The sequence below is a fragment of the Python bivittatus genome, unplaced genomic scaffold (genome assembly GCF_059951505.1).
Source record: "Python bivittatus isolate LINGU-HERP-01145 unplaced genomic scaffold, Pbiv_v1 ctg000850_np1212, whole genome shotgun sequence".
NCBI lineage: Eukaryota > Metazoa > Chordata > Lepidosauria > Squamata > Pythonidae > Python > Python bivittatus.
Genome location: NW_028277112.1, coordinates 49,829,040 through 49,856,574, shown reverse-complemented (window position 1 = coordinate 49,856,574; position 27,535 = coordinate 49,829,040). Strand labels below are relative to the sequence as shown.

The 27,535-nt window shown below is 38.8% G+C and overlaps 1 protein-coding gene across 1 annotated transcript in view; it reads right to left on the bottom strand.

Moving 5' to 3' along the window:
• The window catches only part of ADAMTSL1 (ADAMTS like 1), a 259,610-nt gene that overhangs the window by 147,669 nt on the left and 84,406 nt on the right, over positions 1-27,535 (bottom strand). The window contains exon 5 of the mRNA XM_088130277.1: positions 6,925-7,051. Within this exon, the coding sequence (XP_087986403.1) occupies positions 6,925-7,051 (127 nt within the window). The remainder of the gene's footprint in view (positions 1-6,924; positions 7,052-27,535) is intronic.

The following is a 27,535-nucleotide window of genomic DNA, read 5'->3' as shown; positions in this document are numbered from 1 at the left end:
TTTATAATTTCCAGTGAGCTCAACATTGCCACAAGGGGCTTCTGATCTTCCTTCACTCTGTGATATGGAAAAGACCCTGAAAATTCTGCTGAAATCTTACTTTGTCTTGGAATGCTCAATTCCACCAAAGCCAAGAGGAGAGTTCCAATGCCACTTTCAAAGCCAAGCTGATAGAGCCACACTGCTATGTCCAGTGTGTTGAGTCATGTTATTGTCTAAACTGTCCTAAAGTTTGACATTAGCAGTAACATCACTTTTTAGCCCCCTGATTGCCTGTAAGTGATTTTGGCTCAGCAATATGTAATAAATTGACACAGACCCATGCTCCCCAACTCAAACTCAGCAGAAGCTGCTCAGAAACTAGATAGGGCACTGCTAGATAAGAATCTTTATGGTATGCATGGATGGAACCACTTTAAGGAGTTGATTGCCCTCTATTAACATGAGAGTGTAGTCTTCTCCAATGGCTGCTGCAGATGAAATCTGGTTCTTTTTTTCCCCAACTTTCCCACAGTTTCATGGATATTCAGCCTTCTGCTTTTTAGCCTCAGAGCTAGGTGAATTTTAGCTGTTCTATGAACTCTTATATGAGAATAAATTCCACTGAACATATTGGGATGTGCTTCTGAGTAAACATGAATGTCTCATTCCTTGAGTTTACATGGTGCATTGAGCTATGGTTTGCTTTAACTACGATTGTGGAATTAACCACTATTAGCTGAGTTTACACATTGACATTAAGGAATAACGTATTGTTCACAAGCCTTAATAGTTGAGTTTATACAACAAGCTAAACTCAAAGCAAACGTGCAACGGCTGGACATGATACATGCATCCTATTAAATCATAATCTATGGTTGAACCACAGTGGCTGTTTTCACTTATCACACCACACCAGCCAAATATATCACAGTTCTAGAAAGCACCACAGTAGTTAATTCCCAAAACTAGACTTCCTGAGAATGGAACATATTCTTGGCTAAATCACTCATTTCAAGCTCTCTATGATACAAAACCAGCTGTGTCTGAAGTTCCTTCCTCAATACCCAGATCCTGGCCTTGGTTGCCACTTTTGGAAAGATTTCCACTGGTGTCACCTGCTTGGATTTGACCCTGCTGAATACTGCAGGAACATTTCTTCTATGTGCCCCAGAAAATGACGCCATCTCCCAGAGGCTGCTCCAAGTGGCTGGGACAGATTTGGGCTTGTTGAAGAAAAGGCTCTTTATTCAGCAGAGCTTCTGAACTAGCTTGTTCCTGCGGTAAAAAACAGATTCGTTCTATAAGGAGGCCTAATAAAAATGGGGATGTAGAGAAGGACCCTCAATTGTTGAACTGCCGAACTTTTCAAGTAATCTTTCATTTTTATAGGCAAAAAGGGGACACCAACCAGATGTTTCCCCTTTAGAAGAGTGTAGGAGGGAAGTCAGAGACACATATCTTCTCCCACCCCACTGCTCTTCTGTTTCCAGCCCCTCCGGGATTGATATACCAGCCCTATGAATACTAAGACAGTTATTTCCATTATAAAGGCGAATAGTTGCAATGTTCCATACAGTTTTCCTGTTCCTCCTCTTTCCTATCTTTTCCTCAGCAATGGACACAAAGCAGGAGGACAAAATAAATGCAGATACAAAGAGAAAATGAATTCAATATGATGAACCCAACAGTGTGTTTGGAATGTCTAAAAAGAAAAACATTTCCAGCATATTTTTTTGTCACAGAAGCTGCTAATTCAAAGTGCTAAAAAGCTGAATCCCTTAAGTGTGGCAAGATGCTTCTGATATTTTCCTGCTACCTGCTTAACAGATGTTCCTTTCCAGGCAAAAATTAAAGGAAAGGAAAAATTACAAATGAAAGTAAAAATGCTTCAGTCCCCAGAAAGCTGTGTGTTGTGACTTGTCTAGGAAAAGATCTGTACAACTGTGTAGGTTATCTAAGAAAGAAATTATGCATAGACAAAATATTTTAAAAACATCTTTAAAATATAGTACTAAGCCATACTGGGTAATATATTGCCATGTGGGCAATTCTTTTACACAAAATGAGGCCTTCCGGACAACACTGCAGTTTTATGCCTACACCGCATAAATACTCTCATGCCCAACCAATCTAAAACAAAAACTTGTAGTACTGTTTCACTCTTTCCAAGAGTCACCGGGGGATCTTGATGAAAGAGAAGGGAAGAGAGAATAATTTTTCTTCACCATCTCCTTTGCCCTGGGCTTCTTTTCCTACTATGCTATTTAGTTCTAGAAAACTCCCAAATCTCTATTACATTGCTGTATTCCAGGGAGAAAAATATTTCTTATCCTTTTCTTTCTTTTAAAACATTCCTACATAGCATAGTAATTGATTGACTGATTGATTGATTCAGTTTATAACCTCAGAGCACATATCCTCCAAACTCAAACCAAGCATGAGGAAAACATTTTTACTGTGACACTAGAATGCTCCATTTACACAAAATGTGTACTCATTTCCAGATGATGCCCACGTCAACCACAATGTGGCTTAATATTTTAAAGAGTTTCCTCCATGACTTCCTGCGCTGTAAAACTCTGATTTTAATTTTAGTCAGAAATCAACTCCAATTGCACAACCGCATCTGAATATTACAGAATGCTTCATTATTCCTGGAAGGTAATCTTTCTGTGATATTCTTCTAGGGAAGTGCTCTCTTCACACCTCAAGTTTCATTTCCTCCACAAGTCTTTCTTATATATACTTTTCTGACTTTTACAGAGTTAACTCACTGAGGCATTTGTTCAATTGAATTTTTCTCCCTACCACCATGACTACCGCATCACTCAGAGAACAATTTTGAAATATCCAGTTGGGTTCCTGCATATAATCCATGAGCTCAAACATGCATTTGTTCATACTTCCTCTCCATTGCCCATCCCCAGCCATGTCCTAAATATTTCTCCCTTACAGTTCATGCAGTCAGACACCCATCTGATTACTCAGTTAGCTTCCAAAGGATTTTTGTAATATTTACAGTGAACAAATGGGAAGCAAGCCACTATAAAGTTTTTTTTTCCTTGTCTTTTTTTTTGTTAGTACTAGCAGCTCTGCATGCTGAGATGCAACAGGGGAGGAATCTGAAGACATGAAGCAAGAATAGCCATTAATTGGTTATTTAATTTAAATTTAACCAAATTTAATTTAAATAACCAATTAATTTAAAAGAAAGCACACCTGAAATTATTTGTTGGCTTGGTCAAGATACATCCAAACAATCATCACTCACTGAAGTAATCATAACATACTGGTGCAAATGTCAGGATAGCAGGGAAGATTCAGACTTTCAATAGTAATTCAAATGCATTATTTACTGCATTAAAAGGGGCTGGATAACGTATAATCGCTCGTTGGGAAAATTTCTTAGTGGAAAATCTGTAGAATTTTTAGTGGGAAAGTGGAAAAGAGAGCCAGTTTGGTCTAGTGGTTAAGGCACCAGGCTAGAAAGCAGGAGACCATGAGGTCTAGTCCTTTTTAGGCATGAAAGCCAGTTGGGTGATTTGGGCCAGTCATTCTCTCTCAGCCCAACTCACCTCACAGAGTTGTTGTTGTGGGGAAAATAGGAGGAGGAAGGAGTATTAGGTATGTTTACCACCTTGAGTTATTTATAAAAATAATAAAGGTGGGATAAAAAAATCTAAAAAAACCCCCTAAGTTACTTAGCTCTTAACTAGGCCAATCTCTTTCGTCTTACTGCTGTCCATTTTATGGACACTTGCTCACCTAGAACTGCTAGGAGTGAGAAACTCCCACCTACAACCCTGGAGAGTTGGTTTTCGTTAGTTAAAAAGTGATTAGGGCTGCCAATGAACATAAAAATATCCAAAGCTCAAAATGCACAGGGTCAAAGCACTATATCCTTTGCTTCTTTGTGGCTGACGTGTTTCTCACAAGATTCTGGTAGCCTTTCTTCTGCTGCCCAACCATTTCTGCATAATCGATCTAGCTCTCTATCAAGAGCTCCTCCTATTTATTTGTTTATTACTCTGCTTCTTGAACAATGGCTGTCCTCAAAGACATTTGCATCAATTAAAAAAGAGATGGGTTTTGCCTTGAGGTTTGCAAAGTAAAACAAAAACAAAACAAAAGCAACCAGATACAAAGAAAGAGGAGTGGAGGAAAAAAAGGGAAACCAGAGGGAAATAATTTCATTGAGGTGAAAACAAGCAATGAGTATGGTCTAGTATTTATATCCCACTAAGTCTAGATTGAGCTTCACTTTCAGACATTCTTGCTTAAGCAATAGTTTAATTGAGGCTCTTCACATCTCCAGACCCATGGAAATTACTCACAGGGGGACATAATGGCACCGGTTCCTTTGTTGATTAATCAAAAGGGCAGCTGAAGCCTTCTTCCCATGAGGATCATTCTGGAAAGCTAAAGATCTAAGCTAAAATATATCATAGGTATCTCTTACAATCCACAATGAACTCAAAATGATGGCATATGCATCATGATCATACAACTGATGCAACCATGGAACTGGTGTGAATTGCACTGGGATATCTGATGCAAAATACATTATCACAATGACATCCTGACACTAATGTTATCATTTTTCCTCCCTTGACTCCCCCCTATGGATGCCTATGAAGTGAACTGTTCTTTAGTTTTCCAGTGTCAAGGCAAATTATATCTCTATGATGCATTTAAGAATTGACAAAAACATGAGGAACAAGGCATGAGAAGCAGGAAGGATAGAGCTAAAAATTGGGAGCAGTAAAACAATGAAAATATCTAAATATAACCAGGAAACATAAATGGAGACAAAAAGAGGAAAATAAAGAAGGAGTAATTATGAAAAAGAGCCAGATATCTAGTTGTACCTCAGCTATCACTGTAATCAGTAGTCATTTCTGTATTTTAAAAAGCTTTCTGTTCAAGGAAAGGATCTGAAAAAGAATTATTGCTTTACTTATTACATTTCAAACCTGCCTTTGTCCAAGCAGTTCAAGCCATTATAAATACTTCTGCCCGTGCTATCTTATTTGCAACCTTGCAAATACAGGCAGTCCCCGGGTTAAGAATGTCTGACTTACGGACAACTCATACTTACGAATGGGCTGCCTATTACTAAAAATGGCAGTCGGCATTCTCCTTCTTTGAGCTGATGAACCGTTGAAGCTGAGCAATGTTTTCATGAACCACTGAAGCTGCGTGTTTTTAATATACAGCCTGTTTTCAGTGGTTTATGAAAACATTGCACGGCTTCAGCGGTTCGTCGGCTCAAGGAAGGTGAATGCTGTCTGATGTTTTTAGTAATAGGCAGCCTGTAAGTACAAGTTCCGACCTATATTCAAATTCGAATTACAGACAGACTTAGGAATGGAACTTGTTCTTAACCTGCTGGCTGCCTGTACAGTAGGTTATGATGAGGGGTACTGGAATTGATCTACAGTAAGCATTATCACTTGGTGGAAATGTTATTTTGTTTTCTCCAGCATAGATTCAGCAGTATACAGTAAGCCACACAGTCTATGGTAATTTTTCCCTCTTGGCACAATAATGGCCAAGAATGCAAATTAGTTTCTCAATTATTCCTCTATCTCAGCATTTGTGACTGCTGCCTTTGATTATGTTGGTTGGGAATAATTGGAGTTGAAATCCAATTCATTTAGAGAACACCTGTTTGGGAAGGTTGTTTTTGCATTTGCACTGAACTTTCGTTCATTTAATACAGATAACATGCAAAAAGCTGATCTGACAACTGAAGGTGTATCTTGAACTTTCTAGCCAAGAAAATATTCTGTCTGACAGCAAGGTTGATTCTCTAAACAAAAGACTCTCAACATTCCTCACAACAATCAAACATAAATAGATGGAACAAGATATTCAGCAAAGACTACTCCATATCCTATTTTAGATGTTTAAGTAATGTACAATATTTTCTCTTTAAAATCGGAATACAGTTAAATGCACATACACAAATACTCGCATATCTGGAGCAGGTATAGATACTGCAAAGTTTGAAGTCACTTTTGCCACAATGGATGAAAAATGAAGTATAACTTTAATAGCATGCTACATGATATCTTGCAGCCACATGTAAAAATTGCCCCTTTCTGATTTGCAGAGGCATTCAGCAGTGAAAAAGGACAAGACTAGAATGCAATTGCTTTTTCCCCTGCACACTTCCAGAACCACTTCTGCATGGTAAATGTAGCTCTCAATCACCTGTCTAAATCAAGCCAGCAGAGGACATGACTTCATAGGGAAGAACTACTAGCAGATGAATTGCTGAGATCCCTTCCCCTCCCCAAGCCCTATAAACTGCAAATCATCTTCTCCCAGGCTGGCTCTGCAGTTCAAAGAGGTTCCCGGGTTAACAATATGCAGTAGTTTGGCCCCAGCTACACTATTCCATGAATCAATTACTCTGGGATGTTCCAGCTTTGCAAGTCCTTGCATGCTTTCATAGCATATAAATTTTGTCTCATTATTTTTCAGGGCACTGAGGACTGCATAGGCCTGCCCCATTGTCCGCTATGGTTGGCATGATTCCAACCACAATGAGGGTTGTATATACCTATAAGGCAAAAATTATTCAGCAGGTGCAGCTTTTTTCTATTATGCTGCATGAACAGTCTCACCTGTAGAGTTTTCCTCTGATATGTAAAGAAAAATGGCTGCATTCTTTGTGACATCTGGCAAACCTATATAACAGCTCCCAGAACAGAAGGCTCCAATCCTTTTCTTGAGGAAGATGGAATATACAGAAATTAACTATGTTTAATTTCCCAGGATGAGGCCAGGAAAGTTCAAGAAAACATTTTTAGGATAGCTTTGGTTGTTACTAAAAATTTAAGGACCTAGCACTCCTTTTTTTTTTTTTTTTTTACATATTATGGTTTGGAGAACGTTCATATTCCCACTGAGGTAAAAGTCAAGTCAACATCTTACATTTATTTGCCAAGAGCTGAGATTTATATTGGCCTCGAACAAGCCGGCAGGTGGAACCATCGCCATCGCAGACCCCACAGTTATCTTCCTTCACAGGGCTTCCCAGCTGATGATCACAGCCAACAATCTGACAAAAGAGAAAGATGTGCAGTTCAAATTGAGCACCTCCTGTCAGTTGGATCCATTTCTGAGCTTAGTTCCCGCCAATTTTCTTCCTCACATTGCCTCCAAAGGGCCATAAAGCATGTTAGCAAAAAAAGGGGGAGCGAAATGAATTTGCTTGGTAGAGTTCCATCTGAATTCAGGAGCAGTGCTTACAAGGCAGAAACAGTGTACAGTATTTAAAAGTTGCTGAAATGGGTTGTTTTTTTTTTTTTGGCTTCAGGGTCCTGTCAATGTTTTTATAGTTAACGTGTTTATCATGAAACAGTAACATGATTGAATCTCAACGTAAGTTCATCTAAGATATACTATCTCACAGAGGACTTAGCATTTTGCTAAGGAAAATGAATGTATCAGATCTAACCATGCACAAAACCAGTGAGTAAAAGTAACGTGCTGATCATATTATATCACATATGAGCAAGTAAATCGAAATGAACACTGTAGATACAACTTTAAGTAACAGCTGAAATTAACAGAATGTAATGACTGGTAGCATGCTATAACACTGCTACCTATGCAATTAGGCCACAGATAAGCATGTTCAAGTTGAAGCACTCTGTCACTTTCATATTTACTGCTATCCTGCAGCATCATATTCCATCATATCATTTGTAGGTTATCCCATTCTGGGTATTGCAGGCTGTTTTCAGAGAGTATGTAGATATAGGAGCGAGACCACATCTGAAACCAAAGGAAAGTCAGGAAATCTGAATTCCATTTCTAATTTTTCCAACAGGAATTAGGTTAGGATTCCTAATGAATTCCTTAATTAGGAATTAAGGTAGCCATTGGGCAAAATCTTTTCCTCAAAAACATGTATAACCTTGAGTGCTCCACTCAAAAACAACATAATGTCTGATCCATAAAGCCTAAGAACTAAGAGCCTAAGAACCAGGTTCCAAAGGGGTATGCTCTCATTGAAGTCTATGTTATTAATCAGCCTTGGATTAAGTCAGTGTTGTCCAAACTTGGCCACTTTAAGATGAGTGGTCTTCAACTCCCAGAATTCCCCAGCCAGCATGGCTGGCTGGGGAATTCTGGGAGTTGACGTCCACTCATCTTAAAGTGGCTAAGTTTGGACAACACTGGATTAAGTATTCAGACTTAAACCATTTTTACACCAGGCCATCAGAGGCCTAAATGAACGACCTGCATTTCAGAAGATCACTTTGAAACATTTTTTTTAAAAGCTGTTGAACCTGCTTAAACTTTCCTTAGTTACATAAATTGAGTTTCCCAAAATGGGATTTTTATATATATAAAATATATAAACACGATATACAGATACAGATATATCTCCTACAGCATCCAGTAGTACATTTCTTTTAGGTTCAAATCAAAGTAAACAGAATATGAGTCTGAGCTGTATGAAGCATCTGTTCTCATGTTCCCTAACATTTAGAAAACTAGAAATGTTTAAAGGTATTAGCATATGTATCTTTTAAACCACAAATCTTAGTATTGGAAACTATTTTTTAAAAACCAAAGCTTTAAATTTAACACAGTACATAAAAACACCCTGCTATCAAATAAGAAAGATCTAAGGCTGTCAGACTGCAATATAGAGATTGTGTCTGTTACTTTAAGAAATCCACAGCTGCAAAAAAGAATGCAGCTGTGACTTCTCCCATCCTGTCCAGCTCTCCCCTTTTGTTCTCTATGCTGTCTGCTTCAGCATGTGTGAGAGAAGCAGTAGATAAACTAAACCATAGCTCATCTGTGGTTTTTTGGCAATTCTAGACAGACATCCTCCAACTTGCTTGTGGATGGGAGTCTCATACTTCTCTAGTGCTAATCATCTGTATTAGGAATGAGAAGTCACATGTATTTATATTCTGATGTCAGAACCAAAGATCAAATGCTCATGTGGATCATGGCATGATGCAAACTTCACTAACTATTCAGCTAGTTACAGTCTGTAAGAAAACAGGCTGATTTATTTAGTTCGATAATATGCAACTCACCTGACCCTTATATTATCCCTCTATTTCTCCTTCAAGGCTGTTTGAAAAATACATAACTCAACACCAGAAGGAAAATAAAATGAAACCATGTTTTTCAAATAAATTCATGGATTTTAAGTATCTGTGATACTTAATAACAATAAATCTGAACTTCTGTTCCTTCTGTGAGTTTATAATAAAATGCAGCAGAGCAAATTGTAATTTGTACATTGTAACAGGTATGGAAAGATTTTTTTTTTTTTTTGGTTCTGTGTGTTTTTAAAAGCCACATGAAGCTATACATCTACAGTCAAAAGAATTGCACTGACCTAGATTTGCCATAGAATTAGCACCCATATTGAAATCTGATGAATCTTATTGAGATAATTTTGCATTGCATCCCCATAAGACCGATATGATTTCTTGAACACATTTCTTGAACTTCTGCCACCGAATTTTAGCAAAAGAAAACTACAGAATTTAATTTCAATAAAATTGGTAGGAATTTTGAAGAATCAATAAGATTTTATAAGATGAGCCAAATCACTTACTGTGTCCCTTCTCTGAAACAATGTCATCTAATGGGACCCAAGAGATGTGCCTTCTCATGGCACCTGCCCTTTGGAACAGCCTTCTCTTTGATATCCAGATGGCCCCAATCCTACTGGCCTTTTGTAAGGCCATGAAGATCTGGCTTTTCCCTCAGAGGCTAGGGCTAGGACATTACTGGAGCCTGATACGTTGGCATTGTGAGTTCTTGTGAAGTGCCTTGATAACTGTACTGTGATCATTTTTAATTGCAGTTTATTTTGTTTTATACTGGTTTTATAAAATTGATTTTTTGTACCATTTGTCAGTCACCCAGAATTACTTAAGATGGATAGATAAATGATCTGCATACATACATACATACATACATACATACAATCCTGCATTGCACCTGCCTACATAGACATCACTGTTCCACTTCCTTTACCACCAAGATGTGTCACTGAAAAATTACTACCACCACCATCAGTCCATACTCAGAACATAAACATAGCCTTGGAAGAAACCATTTCCACACAGCCCTGTTAACAGGTGTATGATTATCCCACATGAGGAACGAAGGGTGGATGGCTAACTCACAAGAAAAAGCAGAAGCCTCACAAGACAAGCAGAACTTTGAACAAAATCTTTATGACCCCCACTTTTGTAGACATTCCTTCCTCATGAATCAGGTAGTCTCTTCTATTACTAAGTCAAGATCATGTGGAGACAACAGTAGTCTTTCTACCAAAATGGATACATTTACATCACTCTTAATACTGCAGCTATTGAACAATTAGCATGTGTCATTACAATGACACTGATGTCAAATCATCCACACGGAATAAAGAAGACAAAGTTATGGGCAATACGACCCTGTACAGCCAACCAAGTGAGATACAGAACTGACTTTATTCTTTTGCAAAGCAGATGTTTTGCACGTTTAGACATTTTCTTTCTGTTACTGCACCATCCCCAAGGGGTTCACACCCTCATTGAAGCTGACCTGTACATTTGCTTAGAAGGTGTAGCACAGAAAAACTAGAGCAAGGATCCAGAATATGAATCCAACTACCGTAATTGGCTATTGGCATCTGAAACAGTTCTCTGGTGTGAGGCAGAATGGCTGTTCTTCAATGGGAGGTTCTATTCTATAGCATTTATGTTCCACATTTAGTCTGTCTGGGCAAAAACCAAGTTGAACTGGCTGGGTAGAAAATTGTGATATATTTTTACCACACTAAGATTCTAAAATACATTCACGAAGCAATATATGAGACAAGGCCAGTAAGTCAAGGCCATGAGGCTTTTGTGGATCATTAAATGGCATCCGAATGAAGGCCTGGCCATTTGCACCCCTTTGTTGTAGTTATGTTTTCAGTACACATGAACTTTGGCTCTACTTACAAGCTTTTTTTTTAACCACATAAACTAGTCCAGCAATGACAAGTCCTGCTTGAGCCTTGCCTGCTCATAAATGCCTCAGGGTAAGGTCTTTTTCATATTCATTCCTTGTTACCATTGAGAAACTTGGCCAGGAAATAGTATAATAAGAACAAGCCAGAAAACCTAGCCAGGCATAGATAAATCTTTCTTGCCTTTCAAAGATCCTGTCTGCACCACAAATTTTATGATCAAGATCCTAATATTAGAACGGGTGTCTCTAATCTACTTAAACACTTGCTTTTAATTTGAACCTTGTTCATATCTTATAATCTGGTTGAAATGCTGATGTACCCTGCAGCTTTACCCTGCAGCTATTATTTGAATAGCTACAGATGACAGGATGCATTGAGACGAAGGCTGTAAGTAAAAACTCAGCTCTCAAAAGTTGGTTGCAAGGGCTGACTGCAGAAGAGATGTAATTCACTTACAAACTGTGTTGTGAGCTAACCTCCAAAGAAGGATCGTAAAGAAAGGGAAAAATGTCTATGCATGCCAAAAATGGAGGTAACCCCAATCCTGTATAATTTCCCCCACAATTAAATGTGCCACAGGGTTCATCAGATATAACTGGAGGAACTGCTTATTATTTTAACATACAAAGGAATTTAACAGCAATCTTAATATGTCACGTTATTCCATCTTCTAAAGCGAACACGAATATGAAAATGATACATCTCTCTATACCTTGCTTCTTTTAAAAAAGAAAAGGAAATGGAAAGAAGGGCCAGTATGAAGCTAATTCTTATGACATTCATACATTTATTTTGCAAGATACACACGCATATACTTAGTAACTTTTGCCCATAACATATTCAGAGAAAGAAACCTGGCGTTTTTTGGACCAGGATACTTGGGCAACCTACCTGGACCAGGATGTTTTCGTGATGGTAACTCGTGCCTCAATCACACTGTTGGATTACTCTAACACATTCTATGTGGGCAGACTTGAGATGACTCAGAAGCCGTAGGTGGTCCAGAATGCAGCAGCTAAGGTGCTGGTGGGTCAATGCCACTATTGTACAACACTTTTGAAATCATGGCACTGGTTATCTGCAGGATTTCAAGCTCAACCTGAAGCTCTATGTGGCGTAGCATCAGGATACATCAGGCACTGCCTTACCAAGACTGAATCTGCCCATCCAAGAGGACCTGCTGAGAGTCCCCTCTCTGCAGGTTCAAGACTACCCTTAAGCATGGAAGCTGACTGATGGCCTTGACAATCTCTTTGCTGAGATTGTCTCGAGGAAAATCTGAAAAAAGGATTGCTATGTTTGCCACCTTGAATTCTTATGGGAAAGGTGGTATATAAAGCTAATAAAGCTAAGGATAAGAATGACAACAACAACTTGTTTCCCTTCATTTTTCCCCACCCGCAGATACCTAACATTCAAATAAAAAGTAAGCGTCTGGAACGTTTTCTCCCAAAGGGACTGTCAAACAAAATATGAGCTAAATTCTCTTTCTTATGCCATCTTCATTGAAAATATGAGGATTGTATGGTGAACATATGCCTGATGTATTTGTTATGTTTTGTGAATTCCTGGGGGATGCTTGAGTTCCTTTCCCCCCTCTATCTTAGGAATGCTTTAAGTGCGAAACTCCCTACAGATATATTTGATGAAAAGATTATATGATATAAATCTCTTCCAGACTCTATCATATGTTACAGATAAGGTTGCTATCTCTGTTCTGAGTTTTTGGATGGGGGGGTAATAACTGTTACATCACAGGAGCATTACATTTATCAGGCCATGACCACACTGGACTTTTGAATGGCATATCAGGGAACACGAAATAAACATAATACATGAATGAGATTTGGATAAAAACTAAAGTTAATTTTAACTGCATAAAATTTAAAATTAACTAATTTAATAAACTTATATTATCCCCATTTAATCATCTGATAATAAGGGCCCAAACCACAAAGATCTGTAAAGGTAATGACCAGCATTTTGATTTGGACCCAGAAGCTGACTTGCTGCAATATAGTATTGTTTTGCTATACCAGCTACTGCTGCATTCTGCATTAGTGGCACAGTAGCTTCAGATTGGTCTTCATTAGCCCAAACATGAGATGCTAATGGGAGAAGGCATCTCAGCAACTCCTGATCCAAGAACTGAATCAATTGAGATACTTGGCCATGGCTTCCATCTGTTAATCTATCAGGAAGAACCCTAAATCCAAGAGTACCCCTAGGATGCACACCTAACTTTTTAGGGGTGTGGTGTCCTATCCAGAAACCAAAGGGCTTCTGAATGAACAACTGTATCTTGCTGGGATTCTTCCTAACCTGTTCTGTTCCCTCTAGTCACTTATAGCTTCCAGGCAGCAAGTCAAGATTTCCTCATAAACTGGGCTTCTGGGTAAAGACTGATGGTGGGTTAGATATCCCTGAGAGTGGCTCTGTGAATGGGGACAGCATTGTGATAGAATTGGCGGTCAAGCGGCAGATTCTGATGGTTGAAAATCTCTCTAGAGAGAAGGCGAGATCAGGGGATCACCCATTTGTGCTCTGGAGAGCTGTTCTTTGCAAAGACACCACAGGAATTGAGTTTCTTGTGGTTTATTGCGAGTTGAGCAGCTTGGGAGCAGAGGGATTATCAATGTGGCCTTAACCGCTGTGCATCCTTTATGAATATTTGACCGGCAAAAACCTCACTTTCTTAAACACAATTTAATTAATTTACAACCTAAGAGAGATATTCTGAATGGCAGGGAAGATCAAAGACTCTCAGTGAGTTGCCTTCTTTTTATAATTAAGAAGAGGAAAAAATGCTACCTTAAAAGATTTTAATGTAAAAGCAGAAAGCTTAACAAGATTGTGATTCAAGAAAGTTTCAAATGGATAAAGGGGACAGTTATTTTAGAAAACAGAAGAATTTTTTTTCTGATGAAAGTGCCTTTGAAAATAGCAAAATTAATTAGACAAACAGACTGGGCCTTCATGGGAATACTGATTGTTTATTAAGGACAATAGACAATTGGTGGAATTTAACAAATAAGAAGATAAGGATAATATGAGCTAAACTGTGTGACCGTAACTATGGAAAGCTAATTGGGACTAAAGTGTTAAAAATGGAGAAAAGCAAAACAGGGGAAAAAAAGGAGAAGCCTGCCTTTTACTTTCAGTGTAGTAATGGCAAACACAAGAAAAACTGCCAAATTAGGAGGACAGAGAGGCTCACTAGAACAACTTACAGATAAGAACATTTCACCAGATCTATTGCAGAAAATGTTTGAGGAATTTGTCAAAAAAAATGACTGCAATGGTTGCCAATAGTTTGGATGCTTTTAAAAAGGAATAGAAATAAGACAGTCATGGTGTAAATTTAGAGAGAGAGGTTAAAATGTAATTGCACTGATAACTGCTGTGAAGAATATCAGAAACCACTTCTTTATGTCTAAATAAGCAGTCCCTGGGTTAAGAACGTCCGACTTACAGACAACTCATACTTATGAACAGACTGCCTATTACTAAAAATGGCAGACAGTGTTCTCTTTCCTCGAGTTGCCAAACCACTAGAAGCTGTGCGATGCTTTCATGAACCACTGAAGCTGTGCGTTTTTAATATATAGCCTGTTTTCAGCAGTTTTCAACAGTTCATGAAAACAGCAGTTTGTCGGCTTGAGGAAGGAGAACACCATCTGCCATTTTTAATAACAGCCTGCCCATTCATAAGTACTGTACAAGTTCCGACTTACATACAGATTCGAGTTAAAGACAGACTTAGGAACGGAACTTGTTCTTAACCCAGGGACTGCCTGTATATTTTTTTTTATATCTTGCTCTTTTTTTTCTATTTTCTTTTCTTACTGCACTTTTAGCTTTTTATGTTATTTCTTTCTCTCTTTTGTACTTTTTCTGTTCTAATTTAGTTTGTTGAAGTTTTTATTATTGTTCTTAAAACTTTTAATAACAATTCTATCTATCTGTCTGTCAGTCTGTCTGACTTCCTCATAAACCGAAAATGGCTCCTAAGGGGGCCATTAGTATATTCAGCATCAAAAGGAACATTCAGATCAGATCAAGGTGAGTAATTTTATCTTTAAAATGCTTTACAAATCTATTAAAGCAAGTTTTTGAAGGCTTCAGCGTGGGGTTTCCTGGAGCGCATAACAATACGCCTTGACAACCTTAAAGAGTTCTGCTTGAAGCTACTCAAGGGTGCAGTGGAGGCTGTAAAATATGCTTTCTTTGCAGCCTTTACAACCATGTAATAAGCATAAAAGTATGCACTGGTTGGTTTCAAGATGACTCTTACACTGTATGTATTGTAACTATCTCTTGGCCTGGTCTACTGTCAAGGGCTTCCCAGAAAACACCAGGCTCACATGCCAGAGAGGGTGCTTAAGGGCAATCATGTCAATGGCCCATTCTGTTTCCCCTTTGTTAAATCAACAAGGGTACTGAAAGGGTCAACAACTCTAGCTTCTGGAAAATTCCCCAGAGCACTAAAACATTTGTAAAATCCCGTAATTCTCTTTTGTATCACATTAACAATGATAACATTAAAATTTGGTAGCTTCTATTTGCAGATGGGCTCTAAAGGCTGCATACAAAAGTTGGGGTAAAACTTGCATAGAACTATGTTAAAATAAGGAATCAAATAAATACAATCCATCTTGGGATGCTTCTATAATTTCATATTTGTGAATTCTAATGCAGCTGACTTTTTCAGTATTTCTAGGACTAATGTATGGATTTGAACATGATAATCTTTTTAGATTCTGTTTTCTGAAGGTTGTGGTGGAATTTCTAACTAAAACTGTGCTTTCATTAACTAAATGTGTGCTTTAGGATAATGTATGCATTTTAGATAAAGTATGCTCCTATAGGCCCACTTCATGAGCATATTTTAAAAATGAGTAGAGCTCATGGTAGAGTACCTGATTTTCAGACAGAAAGCTCCAAGTTCAAATGCTGGCATCTCCAGATAGGGCTGGAAAATTTATTCCTGAATTCTTGGAGAGCTCCTGCTATTTGTTGTGAGCCGCCCAGAGTCATTTAAATGAGATGGGTGACCATATCAAATAAATCATCATCATCATCATCATCATCATCATCATCATCATCATCATCATCATGTGTTGAAAATACTGGGTTAGATATTCCAATGGCCTAATTCAGTATAAGGCAGCACCCTATGATACAATACTGCATGCATTTTTTAAAAAAAGTTGCAAATTCATGTGATGAGAATGGAATGTATATATGAACGAACACAAGACAAATTGGCATCAGAAATAAACTAATTCATCTATCCTTCTGTAACTCCACTATACTAGGGTTAGCAGATCTGGGGTGCCAAAATCCATACAAAATGGCAGCAAAGAGATACAGAAAGCAGTAAATCCTAACTAATGGTTGGTTGTATCTGCAGTCCAGATCTAAAATGATGCCTTTTTTACTCACAAATTAAAGTACATAATACCTAAAGCTAGGTACCTTTTGGTACCTGAGCTATAAAATTTCACAAGCTTTTCTTCATTTCCTAAAATAAAATACAATAGTGATAAATGATCATTTCCTGCCTTTTCATAATACTAACATCTGCTCCCTTTGACAGTTGCCTCATTGTGCCTGATGGTAGGGATGATCTTGCTCTTTACATTCTTGTTGCTCATTATAACCACCATTGTTTATAAGGCATTTTTAGCATTGACAAGTAAGAACTGCGCAGAACTAGCCAGCTCAGCAATTCTGGGAGAGCTTTTCCTGTTATGGTCTTTTGAGTCAGTCTTCACTCTCGGGGACTACATGGCAGGTCCATGCAGCTTTCTTGGCAATATTTTCAGAGGCAGTTTTCCAGTATCTTCTTTAGGGATTTTTTAATCTAGGGCTAAAAGTCGGTGACTGGCCCAAAGTCACCCAGCTGACTTCAGTGCCCAAGGAAGAACTAGAACTCAGTCTAGTTCAGCACCTTTAACCACTGCATCAAACTGCTAATATCCTTGTGTGACTCCTTCTGATTACCTGGCATTTGGCTGATTCCAAAGAGAACATGCAAATATATGCAAAGAGACAGTGAAGAACTTATTGATGGGCTTATGGCGTTAACAGTTAAAGCATCTTTGTTCCAACATTTTTAGAGCAGCATGCTGAACAGCATATTGCATTTATTTTAATATACATAAAGTTTCAATCTTTGAAATACATCAAAATATTAAAGCACCAAGAATCATTATGAGCTAGCCTACTATTCACATTACAGCATCTGTAATTCTTCATTAGCTTCAATGACTTCATTATATAGCTGGGTATCACCACTTGAGCCATTCCAGCTGAAAGCACGTACATTTGCTGTTAAACACAGAGCTTCTTTTGTTGATAGAAAATAGTCCTCTGGTCAAATGCAAACAGCACCCCCCACCCCAGCCCACTGGAGTGCATCTTTATTGTCAGCACTGGAGCCAAAAGAGGCCTTCTGTTGCTGCAATCAGATAATTAGCCTGTACCCTTGTGAAACCAAATTCGGTAGGTTCACCCTGACCTCAGTTCTTAGCAAAATGCTGGGATTTAGGCTTGGAGATCTTACATTCCAGCTCAATCCATGTGTTGCCAAGGAAAGTTTGCACGAACAACATACAATGAAAGAGGGCAGAAGCATAACTGACTGGAATACAACTGTTTCAAAAAGTCACTAATTTTCCAAAGGGAAGGAAGATGGCCAGCATTAATTTGCATTAAAGTGGGTATTTAAAGGGTTGAGCTGGTTGGTACTTTTCAAATACTTAGTGAACATTTTAAAAAAGCAACACTGCAGAACTTGAAGCCAATTTAAAGCTAAACAGGTTATAAGCCCATTTCATCCTTTCAGGATTCTTTTTATTAGAGATCATAAAATAAATGTCATTGAGTCTGGAACCCTGGATGTGGTTGAGCCTGTATTGTTATGATGTTAATTCCTGTTGTTGGTTGGTTTTTCTCAGCTTGTATATTATATATTATTTATAATTTCGTTATATTGTTTTTATCTTGTTTTAAGTATAGTTAGCTGCCCAGAGTCATGTATTTGAGATGGGCAGCCATATAAATGCAATACATAAACAAACAAATATCCTGAATATCTGCAAATGAAGAGGTAAGCTAGATTCCTTCAGAGGTTTAGGGCCAGAACATTAATGGATGGAACTGATAAGAGTTGAAGTCCCATACATTAATAACCTACTTTGTTCTATATTACTGTTGTCATTGTTTTATATCATTATTATATAACCTAGGATCCTTTGGGACTATGGTGGTTAATAAATCACATACATCCATTATAAACCCTGGAACACAAACACAAACTTCGTTTGAGGTGTCTGGAAATGACGATGCCTTGAGACATGTATGGACAACCTGTGAGCCAATGAATGCATATCACCCTCTTGGCCTGGTTCCCAGAACTCCTGCCATCTTTCTGGCAAAAATCAGAAATTTTTGGCCCAAATGTTGCTATAGTATGAGAAATGTAGTATTTGTTTCCCTTGGCTTGGGGTAAAGGGAAGTTTCAATGCAGCAGAAGTTCAGCTTGGTGTCCTCCTCTTTTCCTCCTAGTGGAAAAGCATTCCCAGGTAAGAATACAATGATGCTGAGCAAGATTATATGTATATGGGATGTTATGTACAGGTGTGTGCATGCATACTTACATTAATAGGGCTTCCAAATATCTAGGCCACAATCGGGATAACCTCTAGCATTAGAAAAGCGAGCATTCATACACACACCCAAAATGCACACATGCCAACACATAACATCCCAATTATAAGTAAAAGGCTCAGTTCAAAAGCTCCAAAATTGTCCACATGAAGCATTTTTAGGACACAGCCATGTGAAATAAATAGCATCACATCTAGAAGAATACAGTAAAAGAATGCTGCTTTCTGACAGTACTTTTTCAATGGGAAGTTAAAAGTTGGCATATTGTTGTCACACAGATTAGATGGTACTTGCACTACATGGCTGTTCCCACACAAACCAGGATACCAAGAGCATCTTAGCAGGGTTTCTAAGCTAGTTATATTAAATACTTTTGGAATGTGTGTAAAAGATATTTAGCACAAATGTTCACCTTCTTTCCTCTTTTGCACAAGACTTAGGATTCAAGGATGGCTTCCAGAGAGAAGAGGAGACATTCTTACAGATTTTGCAAGAATTTTATTAAACGTTACAATTAAAAAGTTAAAAGCTAACAAATTAAAAAAACAAAAGAGTAAAAAGAAAAATAGTGCAGAAAAGAAAAAAAGAAAGAATAGAAAGAAAATAGAAATGAAAAAAATAAGAATATAGCAAAGAAAAAGAAAAGAAATATATAAAGAAGTAACTTCCCCCTTTGTCACAACAAGCATAAACAATTTTAGTAACTTATCACCTTCTCTTAAAATACAACAAACAATCTCTTCTTCCCATATCTCATCTCTTACCTACAAACAAAACTTTAAAACCTCGTCATTTAGTCCTAGTCAGCAGAAGTCCATTAAGGGTTACCAGAGATAGCAACATATCTATTTTAACCTTGATCAAATAAATCAACTTTGCATCCCTTCCCTTTACTTTTAACAATCTTGGTTTTTAATCCCTTCAAATAATGTCCTAGAACATGATTTCTTTTCCTTTTTCTCTTCTCTTTCTCTTCTCACAAAATCCTTTAACTTTAACAGGTCTCTTTTGTGAATCCAATATAGGAAAGTTATTCAAGTCACTCTGGTTTGTTATCTGTATGTCTCTTTTAATTATTATCGATTATTATCAGTCGGTTTTATTTGTATATCTAGTATATCATCTTTGTCCAGATCATTCTTGTAGCCTGCCATTTTTAAATTCAAGTTCAAATCAATTTCAGTCTTGTCTGGTAGAACTTGTTTCTTTTCATAACATCATTTATATACAGTTTATCTATAATGGCAGACATTCTTAAAATTAACTTCTGAGTCCATTATTCACAAATATTCTCCAATACGTCCAATGTTAAAGTGTTTTGCTCCATTCTGTGTTAGCAAGTTGAATTTAAGTGTGCTTCTCCTTTAATTGTAATAGTTAGTTCCTTCTGGTTCCCTCTAGTGCCCAACCTTCAAAGTCCCATTCTATCATTTTTTATTCCAGAATTCAAAACAACAGCCATTTCCCATGGGAAAGATTCTTATTTAATTTCAAAATCTTATTTCAAATCCATCTGGACCCTCAGTCCATTTATAACTTTCTAAAAACAATACTCTAATCACCCTTTTGCCATTTATTCCCCCCAAAAAGAATTTTTCTAAGTCCTTAAACTTGTACTTAAAACTTCTTTTGCTAAGTATCGAAGGAAACTCACCCAGTGAATCCCATAAAACTTGCTGTTCCAAATGTTCTTAATACCCGAAAAGCAATAAAAAAGTAATTCCAAAAGGGATTAAGAAATGAGGCTTGGCCAAGCTTTAGATCCATATAGGCTACATTATGACTGTGAGCTTAGCTGGAATCCCTCGACTCCCAGCCACAGTCTACTTGTGAGGAGCAGCTATCTGGAGTACATGTGGGCAATCTCAGAATCTTTTTCTCCAGAGAGATTTCGCTGTCCAGGATCCATTCTCTGGCTATCATAATGCTGTCCCCATTCCTTCAAGGGACATCTAGCTTGCTGTGTCCTCAACAGAAGTCCACATTCTTACAGATTTTTAACCTAAGTTCAGTTCAAGAAGCCCTTTTCATTGCCAAAGCTCTATGCTAGAAACTGGGGAATAAGACAGAATGAGATTATGCCTTTCTTACTGTCAATTAATTCTCCTGCACTTTAGATTAGGGATGCGAGCTTTGAGAGAGAGATATGTGATATCCAGTAAAGCTGAGCCACATAACATTTTGTTTTAAGAAATAAACTGCTGGAAGGCAAGTTGCTTGTAAATTTTATCTGTCTTGCATTAACCTGCTTAGCACTACTGCTTAGCTTAGACTGGAGTCCATCAACTTGGCACAAGAAATTCCTCCCCTTCCTTTCTTCCTGTACCAAACTGACACAGTGGTGGGTACAGTACGGTTAACCACAGCTGATAAATCTAACTAGAGGTCTGCTGATTGCATCTGAACAAGGCTGCAGATCTCAGGGTACATGGCTGAATGATTAACAGCCACATATTACTTGGCTTAGTTGCAGGAGGATTTGGGAGGTGGTTTAAGGAAGAGCACCTTTAAGAAAGGGCACCTGTAAGCCATAAAAAGGATGAGGGAGGGGAAACAGCCCCACATTTCATAACCAAGACAGAATATATGGTCTACAGCAGATCTGCATAAGTGCTCATCCACACAGCCCCAATGATGTGCTTTCCTCCCATTGTCAAGATTGGAAGAAAGCATGTTGCTTTGAAAACTGCTGTTCCCACCATGTAACTGTTATCACACCCCAGGAATGAGACCAGCAAAGTTGTTCTCAGGGACACAAGCCAGCAGGGCAAGGGTCAAAAGAGAGAGCAGTGGCAGCAATGATTTAGCCCAGGCTCCACATTTGAGTCACTGCAACAAGAAGAAGGGACAGGGGTCTCTGGACATGCCTGGTGACTACTGAGTCAGAACAACGATGTGCCATAAAACACCAGAGCACCAGTCTACCCCAGTTGCTGAACATACCCAGGCTCTGCTTCGTCAACTGCCTAGGCAGCTCAGGTGGCAATGGCTCAGGAGCAATGAGGTGATGAGAAGTGGGGTGGGGAGAGACTCTGAAGCCCTGCAACTTGGAACTTCACACAGAGGCAGGTGGTAGAAGGAATACATTTTGAATTCTGTGGCAAAGCATAGGCATCACTGTCTCAGCCCCGGCCCAAGAGATCTCAGAGCCATTTCCATGGGAAACCTGTGCTAAAGACCCTACCTACAATCAAACCAGCAACTACCTGTTTATCTTTATACTTCTTTCTGGGCTCAAAACCTTTATTTTTGTGCACAACTGGGAATGCTAATCTTGTGAGAGACCCACTTTCAGACTTCTGGAAGGCTGATATTCCCCTGACCAAAGCACACCGAAATGGGAAACTAGGAGGCAGTTGCACAAGAGAGGCATCCACTCTTTCTGGCAGCCAGAATAGAAATGGCCACAGAGGCATGGAGCCCCAGGGAATTTTCAAGTGGACTAATTGGAGCCCATCAGGTTGTCAGTTCTCTTAGGACTAGCTCTCCAGTGGACATAGAACATCCTCAGAGAAGATCTACTTTCCACCAAACACAACTTTCTTGCCAGATTGTTTGTTCAGCCTGCCTCTTCTTCCTTTCCTCAAACCTGTACAAATTCTATTTATATCTGTTATAGGAAAAAGTACACATTTAGAATACCAAATTCACTAGGGCTATGCAAAGCATTCCAAAGTGATGTTTCACAAAGCACGTTAGTATGGCTGAAATTGAGCACCTCTCTGAAAACATTAAAGTATCTGCATCTGCTAGGAGGCTTGCATTTCTGCTTTGAAGTCTGCCCGCAGTTGTCCACACAGGAATATCCATGCACAGACACTTGCGGTTTCAGGGCTGAATGCTCAATTTTTAACCATGCCCTTATGTTGCAACATCTGGCAGAAAAATATTTGTCCAAGCCAAGTTCTGCAATATGCAATGCTTTTCTTGACTTCAGCTCTGCATTCTAAATTTTTGCAAAATGACCTAATGTGCATATCTGGTAGCTAACTGGCCAGACAAAAGAACAGGTTAAAAAAATTAAATGCTTGGGCATATTTTTTTGATGGCTCTACCAAACACAGGAAACATCAGAGTTGCTGTTTCTGCAGTGGCAGAGTATTAGGGCTTATGTGACAAGTTGTCTGTAGAGACAAGTTAGGGATCCTGTTGGTGTACTCCTTGGGCTTTTGGATCTGGTTGCTGGACTGGTAGTGAAGATATCCCCCCCCCTTTGATGTTTGGGGACTCCAACCTCCACGTTATGGGCACTGGGTCAAGTTAGCCCAGGAATGCTTGTGGACTGGGCAGATGCCCCAACTCCTGTTCCTCATCCCCTTGAGTGCAGCTGCTCCTGGACTGCTGGCTGGATCAGCCTCAGGTGCTTGAGCACTCATGACTTCCTCAGGCTGAAGTCCATCCAGCACTTCCAGAGCAGGCTCCTCAGTATCAGAATCCTTCAGAGCAGAGGGGGTCATGACAATATCCTCCTTCAGGGCAATCTGTGAGGATTGTAGATTAAGGGCACTATGTTACAGTGGTTCTGCTCCTTCCTTAGTGGACAGTTCCAGTCAGTGGGGCAGGCAGGAGAGATCAGCCCAAGGGCTAATCACTTATGGAGTGCCACAGGGTGTTCTCTCCCCCCTCCTATTTAACATTTAAATAAAACCATTGGAGGAGGTCATCTGGAGGTCTGGGGTTTGATATCATCAATATGCTGATGATTCCCGAATTTAAATTACTATCCCAGGTCAGACCATAATTGTGATACATAAATAATATTGATCTATCAACATCTAACCCTGCAGTCATTTATACCTCTTGTCCATTCTTTTTTCACAGCAGCTTCTTCTATTCTTACCAAGATATCAAAGAGATTTTCTCATTCTCCCAATTCACAAGTTTTTTGGGGGAAGAAAAATCTCATCTTCCTAAATATGGTACCATAATATAGTTTGAACATTAACTTGGCCTATACATCTCTTCTCAGACACACAGAATTAGACTTCTGTAAGAAGGAAGGCTTTTTGTCAACATGGTAAAAGTAGTGTTGTGCCCTCACAATGCAATCTCTGCCACTTTCATGTGTGTGTGCAACTCAGATGTATGCTATTTAAATAAACTAGGTTGATACTTCAAGCAGTTTTATAGAGTTGGCACACTTGAAACAACTGTAGCATCTTAAAGCAGTAAGAAGATGAGTGATCATCAAGACTTCCTATGTTTTTCATGCTAGATTGGAATTTACCAAAGGAAAGGATTCACAGAAGGAGACTTAGAACATTGCAATGATTGTACTGGCCCTGAGAATTAGTGGTTTAAAAGGATTAATGAAACACAAGGAGGAAACAAAATTAATTTCCTTGGCTTGCCAAATTCCTTCTCAATCCCTGAAACATAAGAACTTCTGACTACCACAGGTGTTATGATTACCAGAAAGACAGCTCTTCTAGTCTAGAAACCTCAAGCAGGTGTTTCAGTAAAGAGTGGCAAAATTAGTTACATATACAGTATAGATTACTGGTAGGCATCTTATTTGCATCTAGCTCTGAATCAGAAAATGCTTGCAATGTGTAATCTTGAACAATGTGGGAGATTCTCTAATTCTGCATGGGATTGGATTTTTGGTGTTCTAAAACTGAGGATGCTTGAGAATGTATTTTCCCAGGTGATACAAGACTTGACTGACTTTCAAACTTCTCAAATGTCCCAAAGCAGTATTAAACGTTCTAAAACAGTACCAAAATACTTTTGTCTCAAAAATGTATTTTAAGACGAAACACACTTAGAAATATTTTGAGAGAAAAATCATTTTTAAGAGAGAGAAAATGAGAATTTAAAATTTATGTAAAAGTCACATGCATTAGAAACATGCTGCTTCACCTCTTCCTAATGAAACAAACATGTAAGGATGTTCAATAGACAGACAGGCAAAACCTGCTAATGTTACATAGCCAGTAAATTTATCCAAACTTGTCCTCCTAAAATCTCTGTCTAACGAACTGTCATATTTGGAACATTTCTGCTATTCTGCTCAGGAATTATCTGTTCACAAAAATAAATCAATTTACCCAATAATTAATGTTTCAGAAAATCTAAAACAGTCCTCAAAATAATGAGCATGGAAGTACATCTATAAAAATTGTTCTTCCTTTCTTGAGCCTGCATATCTGCAGATAAAGTCTGTAGCAGCTGTTTCAAATGTAAGCAGCAGCCTGTCTTTTGATGTAATACTTTACATCCTTGAGCCTCTATGGATGTTTAACCTATGGGGAACTTGGTGGTTATCTTTGCTTTTAATGCCTGACCCTTTAACCCTAAAAGGTTGCAAGTTGGAGGGTGAGATTTCAGTGTGTCTTTTCTGAAACTCATCAATAGCTCTTACAGCTGCAACTCAGTACAGAAAACAAAACCCTTTCTTGGTTTGGTTTCAGCTTATGGGCTCAATATAGTGTTTTTATTAGCACTCCTTTAATATTTACGTAATAAATAGAAAATAATGAAGGGGCAGGAGAGAAGCTTAGAGTCTATGATGAAGAAAATAAGTTATATATAAGACCATGAAAGGTGGTGTATTACTGAAAATTCTTCTATGCTGGGATATTGCATACCAACCTCCAAAGGAGAACATTGGCTGGGCTACGAAAATTATTGCTATTAGTTAGGCTGCACTCAACATCTAAAATAGCCTTCCCCAAGTACATTTGGTGCACTTCAAATATATCTCCCATAATCCTGTGCCAATTGCTGTATTAGCTAGGGATTATGGGAATAGAAGGACAACACTTCTGGAGATCACTGGGCTGGAAAAGGCTGATATAAATTGCGGAGCTGGTAACTAGGTTACCAGTGTAGTGCTCCATTCACTAGAGAGGATGTAAAAACTAAGCTTTTAATCCAAAGAAAATTTAGGCATGAGGAAGTCCAGTAATACTTCTAAATATCTTTTCAGCTGCTTTTTTTTTTGTGTGATACATCCATCAAGTAGCACCCTCTGAAAACATGTCCACATGGTGTTAGCTAGGGATTATGAAAGTATGTCAGCTATCATATTTCAAAGTGTGAGGCCCTAAGCCTCCATGTGCTATGATGGACTTGGCCCTGTTCCAGAGTCCTATAAGAATACTGCAGCCTACACTATGAATATAAGGTGCTCCTATAATATATAGGCCCCCTAATATTTCTATGAAAGAAATAGAATTCTGACAGCTTGTCATATACAATGGATACAATACCCAAATGCAATTAAATCAATTCAAAAGCAAGACTGAAAAGTGTATTTTCTGCCTATAGATCATTTTCCTCTTTAATTTCTTACTTGTACTTTAAGCTTGAACATTTCTATTCATATACATTATTTCAGGCTTCTTTCATCAGCCCTGTAAGGCAGATGCCATACACTGGAGATGGGACTACACTGCTCACACTGATTGACTTGTCTTGGCAGAAGTGCAATTACAGAACAAGACACTTCTCAGCTCACACAATATGCTACAGTAATTGATAGAACTGTACCCAAACCCCGTCCCTTCCAATGAGTTAGAGAGGCAGGAAAATGACTGGGACTAGAGAAGTTATGCCATCTCTTAATTCAGCAGTAGACCTGAGATTTTAGGGGAAATCTGTGACTTGAAGTCCTTCCAGTTGCACACATGTACAGTGGGGCAAAAAAGTATTTAGTCAGCCACCAATTGTGCAAGTTCTCCCACTTAAAAAGATGAGAGAGGCCAGTAATTTCCATCATAGGTATACCTCAACTATGAGAGACAAAATGGGGAAAAAAATCCAGAAAATCACATTGTCTGATTTTTAAAGAATTTATTTGCAAATCATGGTGGAAAATAAGTATTTGGTCACCTACAAACAAGCAAGATGTCTGGCTCTCACAGACCTGTAACTACTTCTTTAAGAGGCTCCTCTGTCCTCCACTCGTTACCTGTAGTAATGGCACCTGTTTGACCTTGTTATCAGTATAAAAGACACCTGTCCACAACCTCAAACAGTCACACTCCAAACTCCACTATGGCCAAGACCAAAGAGCTGTTGAAGGACACCAGAAACAAAATTATAGACCTGCACCAGGCTGGGAAGACCGAATCTGCAATAGGCAAGCAGCTTGGTGTGAAGAAATCAACTGTGGGAGCAATAATTAGAACATGGAAGACATACAAGACCACTGATAATCTCCCTTGATCTGGGGCTCCATGCAAGATCTCACCCCATGGGGTCAAAATGATCACAAGAATGGTGAGCAAAACTCCCAGAACCACATGGCGGGACCTAGTGAATGACCTGCAGAGAGCTGGGACCAAAGTAACAAAGGCTACCATCAGTAACACACTACGCCGCCAGGGACTCAAATCCTGCAGTGCCAGACGTGTCCCCCTGCTTAAGCCAGTACATGTCTGGGCCCATCTGAAGTTTGCTAGAGAGCATTTGGATGATCCAGAAGAGGACTGGGAGAATGTCATATGGTCAGATGAAACCAAAGTAGAACATTTTGGTCTAAACTCAACTCGTTGTGTTTGGAGGAGAGAGAATGCTGAGTTGCATCCAAAGAACACCATACCTACTGTGAAGCATGGGGGTGGAAACATCATGCTTTGGGGCTGTTTTTCTGCAAAGGGACCAGGACGACTGATCCGTGTAAAAGAATGAATGGGGCCATGTATCGTGAGATTTTGAGTGAACACCTCCTTCCATCAGCAAGGGCACTGAAGATGAAACGTGGCTGGGTCTTTCAGCATGACAATGATCCCAAATACACTGCCCGGGCAACGAAGGAGTGGCTTCGTAAGAAGCATTTCAAAGTCCTGGAGTGGCCTAGCCAGTCTCCAGATCTCAACCCCATGGAAAACCTTTGGAGGGAGTTGAAAGTCCGTGTTGCCCAGCGACAGCCCCAAA